Source organism: Nannobrachium achirus (assembly GCF_963921795.1).
Source record: "Nannobrachium achirus genome assembly, chromosome: 22".
Taxonomy (NCBI): Eukaryota; Metazoa; Chordata; class Actinopteri; order Myctophiformes; family Myctophidae; genus Nannobrachium; species Nannobrachium achirus.
This window is the reverse complement of record NC_137829.1, coordinates 32,645,304-32,656,141: the sequence shown is the minus strand read 5'-3', so window position 1 is coordinate 32,656,141 and position 10,838 is coordinate 32,645,304. Positions and strand designations below refer to the sequence as shown.

Sequence of the window (10,838 nt, the reverse complement as noted above, 5' to 3'; positions counted from 1 at the left end):
GCTATTTTCGGCACGCAACACCGGAGAGCAACCAATGACTCTCTTCTCCACTAGTCCCTCCCTAACATTTAGTCTAGTTTTTATTTTGTTGACGAAATCGTCAATATATTTAGTCTTAGTTTTAGTCATGAGAGCTTGGTTTTTATTTTTTATTTTTATTTTTTTTCTTCAGTGAAAAAAATGCAGTCGACAAACATTTTTCGTCATAGTTTTAGTCAACAAAATCAACTCTCCTCTCCTCTCCTCTCCTCTCCTCTCCTCTCCTCTCCTCTCCTCTCCTCTCCCCTCTTGACGCTGGCCCTGGACTTGAACTAACGGCGTTGTTAAAGTGCCACTGATGTCACACACAGTTCACCCAGAAATCCCCCAGCGACGAGGGGGAACAAAAGGCAGCGCCTGTCCTCCCGGTGGAGCACGGGACAGCGGGGTATTAGCGTGTATTTACTGATAACTGCAGGTTGTTCAGGATCTCATTTGGTCTATTGGTCCCTGTTTGGTGGTCTATTTCTGGAACAAGGACCCTCTGTGTCCGCATCGAAAAGGCAGAGATTAGGGAGAAGATAAAACGAGCACAGAAAAGAAATAAATCTTGATAAGCAGCGAATATTTCGGAAAACAGACTGTTTTGCAGAAAAAGAGGCGAATATTTCGGCAATCAGACTGTTTTGCCGAGAAAGAGGTGTTCAGAGATATAGGTATATGAATATATATATATATTTTTAAAAGGTTATGAGGTAATTCCGACCAAAGGTCGCAGTTTACCATGAGAAATGTCACAGCTTGTCCGCGTGTAAACGGTCGTGTACACATTTTTACAGGCATGTGTCTATGCCGCTCCAGTCCACCCCTGTGTACAAGTACACCACTTGGACATGATGCTAGCCTGTCGCAGGGACCACCAGTTCACCCCCTTGATGCTGAGCCAAGCAGGGAGCTATTTGGCGCCATTTTTATAGTATTTGGTATGACTCGGCTGGGGAATGAACTCACTATGCACTCTGAGCTGGTCTTTGTGACAGTCACTACCCAGTAACGGGGTGCTGGTGTTTCAGTCCGAGTGTATCAAAGGGTGCGTTCGGAAATGCGCACCGGGTCTGGTTAGGGTTAGGGTTAGTTTTAGGCATAGTTTTACTGAGGTTAGGTTTAGGTTAGGATTGGGTTTTGGCATAGTTTTACTGAGGTTAGGGTTAGGATTAGGGTTAGGTTTAGGCACTCACTACACTGAGCACACACCCGCCGGTGCGCATTTCCGAACGCACCCTTTGATACACTCAGACTGAAACACCAGCAGAAAACACTCTCCCACCCAGTAACATGTCTAGAGGGTTCAAATAAATCTTACAAGAGTCCTCATTGGTTATCTACTCTCAGTGTTCATGGACCATTTGGCAGTGGTGGAAAAGTACTACAATGTTTAAGTAAAGTATCAATACTTCAATGTAGAAAATACTAGTCAGGAATTCTAAATGTACGGTAATTGAGTAAAAGTACAAAGGTATTGGTATCAAAATGTACTTAAAGTACCAAAAGTAGAAAGGTCAATGCATCGCGATGCGACACATTGTGAGCTTGTAGATCGGGGTGTTCTTTGCAAGCCAAACCCCAATTTTTTTCTTATTTCCACATAACAACTCAAAGGTATATTAATGACATACTGTAGTTCAATACTGAAAATGGGTGGTTCCCTTTAAATAAATGTGTTGGTTACTTTTCTTCACCACTGCCATTTGGCTACATGTGTGCACATGGGGACTTGACTTGTGTACATGACGTTTCCAAGTCTTATGCGTGTAGTTTGTATCAAACGTTCCTTCCCACACCACCATAATACCGGCTAAATCCAACATGACAGGCTTGTGTTCCCTACTGCATTACAACATAGCCCCCATACAGCGCAGCTTATAGCAGAAGCAATTTATTCAATGTACAGCTTAGACGAAGGCATGTTTAGAGGTACCGTACACAGGTTTTTTGATAACGTCATGTGTTTGGGGTGAATTCACACTGCACTGTAACAGAATGTGCCTCTCAGTTTTCATAGCTGACGTAAGTGGAGTCAACATGCTTGATCTCGCCAGCCAGTGTAATCTGATTTAAAGGGAACTACAGGGTAAAACGCAGAAGAGAGTAAAATGGAACCAAAACGGACCGTCACGGTTCCATTTTTACTCTCTTCAGAGTTAAATGAACGACTAAGCATTCTACTGTGTAGCGGGCAATGCGGGTTAACGTGTTTTACTTGAGTTCTATATCCGACTAAATGAAACGTATTATATGTAACTTCATTATATCTGTCGCGTCACTCTTGGTGATTGTGTAGTGAAATTGTTGGAGATAAAAGTATGGGGGGTGCCAGTGCCCTTGGCAGTTAGATAACACTCCTCAGACCTGGTGGTTTGTGGGTGACTAAAGCCCCCTTTTCACTGCAAGTGGAACCAGAACTTTCAGGAACCAGAACCTATTTGTTTGGTTCTGGTTTTGTTTCCATTGCACACGCCCCGTTTCCAGACAAGGTTCCTGGAACCTTTTTTCGGTCCTGCTCCTGAGGTAGAACTAAACTTGAGTTCTGGGAACCTATGGGCGGGGCCACAACGCTGCTGCTCGGACCCCGGTTAGTTCTGGTAATATGGAAACAAAAGCAGAACCTGGTCCCGGGAATTCACAGGTTCTTGAAAGTTCTTGGTTCTGGAAAGTTCGGGTTCTAGTTCTGGGTCGGCCCTACAGTGGAAATGGGGCTTAAGTCGGGTTGGGGTGAACTGGCTTCTGTGAGTTGACAGAAGATCAGAACATTTATGAGTTTGTGCCCGCTCGAGACCACATGCCTTCACTGGCGTGTGAACCAAAATTGACAAACAAACATTTGGTTAAAATGGACAAATGCCACCGACGTCTAAATCTGTCCAGGAGAAACGAGTCCACACGCTTAATGAAGATCAGACTCAATCATCATGGCAGCCGCTTGACAAACAGCCAGCCAGCGTTCCCCTATAGTTAGACCGCTTCGCAGCATGGGTTTCGTCCAAACGTATGAAAGCGCTATCGCCGCGGGGGAGTAATTGAGCGTGTGGCGATAACGTGCCATCGGTTCGCCACTCAGAGCGAACCACGAACGAGGAGCGAGCAATCGCTCCATCTGTTTGACTGATGGAAGCAGCTTGGCTCCGCTCCGCTCGGTCGGTCAATCGGCACATGCTGGTGGACCTGGAGTCAGACCAAACCACACGTCTGAGAGAGAGAGAGAGAGAGAGAGAGAGAGAGAGAGGAGAGAGAGAGAGAGAGAGAGAGAGAGAGAGAGAGAGAGAGAGAGAGAGAGGGGGGGGGGGGGGGAGAGAGAGAGAGAGAGGGGGGGAGAGGAGGGGGGGGGAGAGAGGGGGGGAGTAAGATAGATAGTGAGAGATAGAGACAGAAAGGGAAGAAAGTGATAGAATTCAGAGAGAGAATAAGAGAGAGAGAGAGAGAGAGAGAGAGAGAGAGAGAGAGAGAAGAAAGTTATGAAAAGAATAAGTCCTGGTACTGCATGCCATTTTTGGTCCGTCTACTTGCTGGCGGTGGCGCTCGCCTTACGATATCGGTGACCGATTGATTTTTCATAATTGCGACCGTAGGTCGCAGTTACTTGCACACTATCCAAACCTCCACCGGCTGTCCCTCCGTCACTCCCTCCGTCACTCCCTCCGTCACTCCCTCTGTCACACGTCACACGTCACACTTTTGCCCTGCTCATATCTCTGCAACCGTTGCCCCGATCCATGCCAGATTTTGCACACACACTCCTTGCCTGCCAAAACTACAACCTCCAAGGACCCCCGGAGTTTCGGGGACCCCCAGGTCCCTGGGGGACCCCCAGGTGTAAAAAATTACCAAATGTGCAAAAATGACCAAATGACCACCCCAACGGGGCTGCTCACGGGGCATTCCCGGGGACCACCCACTCCTGGTGCTCCAGAACGGATGCAAAAGTGGTGGCGCCCCCAGTGAGGACCCCCTGCCACTGCAGCTCACATAAAATGCCGTAACTCGGGCTAGGAGCGACCGGGAGAGCCGGGGCCGGTACCTATTCGTCCGCCTTGGCGGCGAGGAGACCCCACCCCTCATTTCTCACATGGCCCTCTAGCGCCACCATGAGGCCGATTCAGATTTTGCCCTAAAATCACGAAAATCACTACACAGTATGTCTACACTCATGTCAACAACATGGATCAGGAAGATTTTGGAAAAACACATTTTTGCTCTATTTATGGAGATAAGCGACCAACGGTCGCTTATCTCCCGATTAGGAGTCTTACTGGTACGATATGAATACAGCCATTTCACTTGACATGATTGGCCTTAGCCAATTAGCCTTAGCCAATTAGGCCTATTTTATGGCCAAGGAGTCATTTTAACTGAAAACGAATGGTTGGAATGGATTCAGCAGCCCAAAAATACCGTAATTACACACCTCATACGCTCATATTGGCCATTTTTATTTTATTTTATCCCCTTTAATCCCAGGCCCAGGTATCCCAATACCCCCAACTTTGATTGCTCCCACAAAGTTGTGATTGAAAAGCTCAGAGGTGATAGTAGACACCTTTATGAACACATCTGTGAAGAAAGCTGTTGGTAATGATTTAGTTCCTGCGGTATCCTGAAACCATATCTCACATATTTTGTACTTACTGTACGGATCAAACTGCTGTTGTTTGCATTGGGGTACTTAACCAAGTCTGTCTGCCTGCCTGTCTGCCTCAGCTATTCAGGTGTCAGGGTGTTGCCATCATTTACATTCCCTTTGTTAATCTAAGGAGCTGGGGGCCAGTGGCCCACTGAGGTGTTGATAAACCTGTTGTTTAGGCAACCATTTGGTTATGCTAATCTAGTCTCAAGTCAGTGTATTGACCAGATGCTAATCTTCTCAGCTCGTCTGGACATGTTGGTCCGCCTCTGAGTTGGCTTTAAAAAGACCATAATATTGTAGGTATGGGGTGTATTTTCCCGGAGGCCGGCCGGCTGACCGGGTGTTCTGTGGGCTTAGGCCTGTGGGCTTCATACTATGCAATAAACCTGGAAACTCTGATCACCTCAACATCTTTGCCTGTCTGTGTTCCTGATCGCCGGCTACTCTGTTTCTTAACATCTCCTCTCCAAGCAACAAAGTTGAGTAAATAGTTGAACTCATATAGACTCTAAGATACGTCATAAATAGTGGGGGGCTCAAATATGGGTACTAATCTACGCCAGGTATTTTTCCTGTGGTGAGTTTTCTATTTAGGCTTACTATGAAGGCAGGATTTTGATTTGTGCGTCGTTTTTGTCAAAGGACTCGGGACCGTGGAAGAGCTGTGTGTTTTTTCCTATTTTCCTCTTTGTTGCGTTCGACGGAGGAAGGTTTTTTGAGGAGCTGTAGCTTCAGTGTCAACGAGCGTCTCGATGATCGAGGGAGGAGGACAGACGGGTGGCAACGTGAGGAACCCGCAGACCGCGGCGACGGCGGCTTACACTACAACGGCGGTGATGGCGACGACGCGACGCGAGACGGCGGCGCGGGTGCGAGAGATGTCCACGGCAGCAGCGGCTGACTCAACTCATCTGCAAGCCAGAGGAACCTCGCAGCGCATGGCTGTGATGATGCTACGCTACATGGCCTCACAGATGGACCTCTGTGATGTTGGAGAAGAAATAGTGCGGTGAATCCAGGTCTGGTTCACCGCAGGGGGGAGAAGAGGAGATCCAGTCGTGGATCCAGTTGGACAGTAAAAACTTTTCGGGAACAATAGCAACAGCTGAGGGCCAAGGGAGGTCCATCATGGGCTTTCCTGCCTGGCTGTCTGTACAGCGCATCACCCACCAAGGCCATGCAGGGCCAAGGGAGGTGTTGGAACTTTTCAATCGGGACATTCCATTCCACAAAGCGGCAGTAGGTGAGACAAGGACATTTTTGCAAGAAGACTACAAAAGCGACATATACAAAGAGGTCAATTATTTTTTCAATATCATGTAATAATAATCAGTTAAATGTATGTATGTATTTTATGTTTTTGTTGATATTGAGCTAACCAAATGAACATGGGGACCATTAATCGGAGTCCCTATACTAGATCTTCAAGGTATATTTGCCACGAAATGTTGTGATTATTTTCTATTTTGCGGCCTAAATTCTGTGTTTCCTGGAAGAGATATTACAGGGCGACACCGGATATAACGTAGAGTTTGGGTAAAGCGGGTCATAGTTTCTTGTTTTATTACTTTTTTATTATGTATGAATGATTCTGGGAATGGCCTGCGTTTAAAGGGACCAGGCATTACTCAGAGTATGTTCGGTTCATTATTATGCTATTGACCCAGCCGTGTGATCGTACTGCGTTCTTCCCGAACAAAGGAGTCACCCTACTCAAATTCCGTTAGTATGGTGTGGTACACTGTTGTTTCTCAACTTTGAAGCACAGTGTTTTTAAGTAAAATGGATTTGATCTAATATTTCTTAAATTGTCAGTAGTAAAAACACGTCAAAAAGGTTCTGTTTTAGACACAATTATTAGGCATATGTCAGGTTTCTGTGGTGTTGAAGGTATTTCAGTTCAAACGAGATGAGCCAGTTGGTAGTGTTAATCCACAAGATGCCAAGAACAAATTCACGTTTTTTTCTGAGTATTGATTGTCACGTCTTGTCTCTTTTTATTTTTGTCTGAATATGATCAAATAAGTGTTAAAGTTCATTATTTGGCATTCATTCGATTTAGGAAAGCCAACATGCTATTATCAACAACTGTAATGTTTATATGTGTGTATGTTTTTGTTGATTTTTAGGATAATTAGTGTAAAGTTGGTTGTTTGGGCAGGGTGTAGGACTTTCTATACCTGTTAAATTAAAAGGCCAGGGTAATGATTGCATTAATAGATTTGATCTCATATTTTCTAAATTGTCAGGACGATTTGCAAGCCAGTTAATAATTGTTTAGCTTAGGCTAACCAATAAGATGTTAAGTACAAGGAAGTTGTTTCTGATTAAGTTGTGAAAACTATGTGTTGATAAGTTCATTATTTGGTGATCATTAGTGGAAAGCCAATAAGCTATTATCAACAAGTGTTTGTATGTATTTGTGTATCATTGTAAACCACCATTTCTAGATTATGTATACTGGTTATAATTGTGACTACATTAAGAGGGATATTTCAGTGTTAATAGAGGATTTTATGTATTCCTTTGAAAGTCTGGTATGGGTGTGGCAACGTTATAGGAAGTAATGTTTTTACATTTCAGATAAGAGGAAACAAAGATCCGTCACACTGAATGAAATGGTATTGATGTATGAACCTGTAAACCACATGTACATGTAATCTTGAATCTGTATGTAGTATGTCGAACTGTATTTTTCTTCTTTTTATGTTTTTTCCCGCTGATTTACATGCATATGGTTTCACTGTTATTGTGAATATCACAGGTGTCTGTGATATTAGGGAGGAATGCGGTATCCTGAAACCATATCTCACATATTTTGTACTTACTGTACGGATCAAACTGCTGTTGTTTGCATTGGGGTACTTAACCAAGTCTGTCTGCCTGCCTGTCTGCCTCAGCTATTCAGGTGTCAGGGTGTTGCCATCATTTACATTCCTTTGTTAATCTAAGGAGCTGGGGGCCAGTGGCCCACTGAGGTGTTGATAAACCTGTTGTTTAGGCAACCATTTGGTTATGCTAAATCTAGTCTCAAGTCAGTGTATTGACCAGATGCTAATCTTCTCAGCTCGTCTGGACATGTTGGTCCGCCTCTGAGTTGGCTTTAAAAAGACCATAATATTGTAGGTATGGGGTGTATTTTCCGGGAGGCCGGCCGGCTGACCGGGTGTTCTGTGGGCTTAGGCCTGTGGGCTTCATACTATGCAATAAACCTGGAAACTCTGATCACCTCAACATCTTTGCCTGTCTGTGTTCCTGATCGCCGGCTACTCTGTTTCTTAACATCTCCTCTCCAAGCAACAAAGTTGAGTAAATAGTTGAACTCATATAGACTCTAAGATACGTCATTCCCAGATTGGTCAAGCACTCGGCTAACTTTCCCTTACTACCAAGGTTCTCTAAAAGTTCAACATCACTTCAAGGTGATCCAAGACAACAGTTTGTTTTAAGGGGGGGCAGGCCGCTTGGGAAACCTCTGCTTCCCAGTTTGATCCCGGGCTCCCCCAGAGTTAGTGTCAAAGTGTCCTTGAGCAAGACTTTGAACCCCTAATTGCTCCTAATGAGCAGGTTGGTGCCTTGCATGGTTTCCTCTGCCATCGGTGTATGAATGTGTGTGAATGGGTGAATGTATTGCACGCTGTAAAGTGCCTTGGATAAAGGTGCTATATAAATGCACCGTTTACTATTTTATTTGCAATTTTTAGTGCAACCTACTGTATAAAACACCCCTATCCCATCCAACATAACAATGACTAGCTTATTCATACAGACCAAAAAAAAAAGAAGAAAAAAAAAGAAAAAGAAGAATATATTTACTGTGGTTGACAATAGAGAGAGCATGTGTGAGATATCAATTTCTCCCTATATCGTCAGTGATGAATAAGTTCCAGTAAGCGTGTTTTGAGTGGGCCCAGATGTACAGTACAAGCGCAGGTTATTTGTACAGTAAAGCTGGGGTGATTCCCAGTCCCAGACATGAGCAATCTTCTCATGGGCTACTCACAGTCGACACATGTGGGAAATATGCTGTAGGCCCGAGTCCAGACACCCCTGTTCCTCCACCGTCCTCTTTCCTCGCTTTCTCCTTCCTCGCTTCCTTTGTCTCGCATTCTTAGGACCCCCACAACCCCATTCTAGGACCCCCTTTACAAGTCTGTAACTCTGAGAGTGTACACATCTCTTTGAGAACTTCTAAGCTCTCTGAATTATGTGTTCTGTCTCAATTTGTTGTTGGTTCAGCCTCTGGTCAATGGATCCTTTTCACAGTGTCCGTTTTGACAGTTGAACGCAGCTGAGGGTAATGATGTTAATTGTGAGCGTGTTTGGTTTAGGGTGTTTCTGTGCGCCAACTCGGAGTTAACCGGATTCAACAGCTGTCCGTGCTGGCACACGCAGTATGAACACTAAACGAAACACAGCCACACTTAACGTTATTACCTTCAGCTGCGTCACGCAACGGTCACTGACAGGGGCGTCACAACGGGGGGAAAAGTGGGACTGAGTTACTAGGGCCCAAAGTGGAGGAGGCCTTGATTATTTTATACTTTAGCTATTGAGAAATAGCAGATATACAAGCTCACAGCTACAAGCTGCGAGCTTGTAGATCTGCTATTTTTGAAAAGTCGTGAAAATGTGTGCAAATCTTTGAATATGTATTTTTTAAGCGAACATCTTGCTTCTTGGGGGGGGGGGGGGGGGGGGGGGGGGGTTTCCTGGAACTAAATATTTTGAGATGGGGGTCCGTGGCCAAATACATATCATTTTGGGGGTCCTTCACATGAAAGAGTTTGAGCACCACTGACACAAAAAACCTTAGAAGGATTTGAAATATTCAAAGGCTTGCACAAATGTTCATGATTTAAAAAAAATAGCAGATCTTGTTTATCTGCTATTTTTCAATAGTTAAAGCACAAAATAATCTGTAATAATGCATTCCCAGTCTAAATGGGTTAAACCCCCCCTCTGACCCCTATGAAGAACATTCATGGGGGGCCCGCAGTGAATCCTTGTACCCAGGGCCCAGAATTTGGTGCGACACCCCTGGTCACTGACTCGTTGTCAACTCGTGAGAAAGCCACAAGCACGCACGACACACAAAGCGACCAGGCACAAATTCTGAGGTTTAATCCAGTCAGGGACTTCCCTGTTGTCAGAAAGAGGAGACCAATCAGCAAAGGAGCATTGAACCGACAGGGAGCAGATCAGAGCAGAGGTTCCCAGCCCTTTCTGGGCCAAGGAAGGCCCACTTGAAAACCTTGTGGGCCCACCAAGAATTGTATTTGGGGCTCACCAGATGGGTGGGGCATGTTTATATTTATATTAACCCATTTAGAACGGGTACACATTATTGTGTACCATTATTTTATGCTTTAACTATTGAAAAATAGCAGATATACAAGCTCACAGCGCGGCACCAAGTGCCGCGCTGCGAGCTTGTAGATCTGCTATTTTTTAAAAATCGTGAAAATTTTGACCCGATTCTATAAGTGTCTTTTGAATCCTTCTAAGGTTTTTTTAGAAAAAAATCCATGTTTCTATGTCAGCAATCTCGCCAGCCATCGTCAAAGAAAAGGTCATTTTCACTTAACTCATCTGGTGCCGATCCCGAACTAGTTCGGCTTTATTTCAATCCAATACAATCTTTTTTTTATTAATTCACTTACCCCGAGCTGCTTGTAGAGTCGTGGGTGGTCCTGGCTCGCTAGCCGCTAGCCAGCTAGCCGTTCTACTCTGTCCGACGATATATTCCATTAAAAATGGTTTAAAATACATTTTTGAGCTCCCCAATGTTCACCCGATGTTCGGCGCCGCTTCCGATGAGTACACGAGTGTGCCGATCCCGAAGTAGTTCGGCTTTATTTAATTAAATGAATAAAATGATAAGAGGCCTTCTGAAGCCTGGCTTGATTTTTGTAGCTACTAGCCGAAAGCTAACAACGTCCCGGCCGGCCGTAATTTGCGAACGCAATCGCCAATCTCCGCCTAATCCAATGAAAGACCGCATCTTTAAAGGCTTATATCTCTTTTTTGTGTTTTAGGAAAGCGGCGCGAGGTTTATTTACGGCGAAATCGCCCAAAAATGATCTTTTAGATGACAAAATGGGAATAGCCATTCTGTTAGCATCTTCATCCGGGACATTTCCATGCCGTGCATGAACGTGAGCACGTCAGGTCCTGG

At 44.7% G+C, this 10,838-nt stretch overlaps 1 protein-coding gene across 1 annotated transcript in view; it reads left to right on the top strand.

The window, feature by feature from the left end:
* Positions 1–10,838, top strand: part of tns1b (tensin 1b) — a gene marked incomplete at its 5' end in the record, with an annotated part of 487,320 nt that overhangs the window by 306,985 nt on the left and 169,497 nt on the right. Inside the window, one exon of the mRNA XM_080752851.1 lies at positions 5,422–5,669. Coding sequence (XP_080608977.1) covers positions 5,422–5,669 — 248 coding nt within the window. The remainder of the gene's footprint in view (positions 1–5,421; positions 5,670–10,838) is intronic.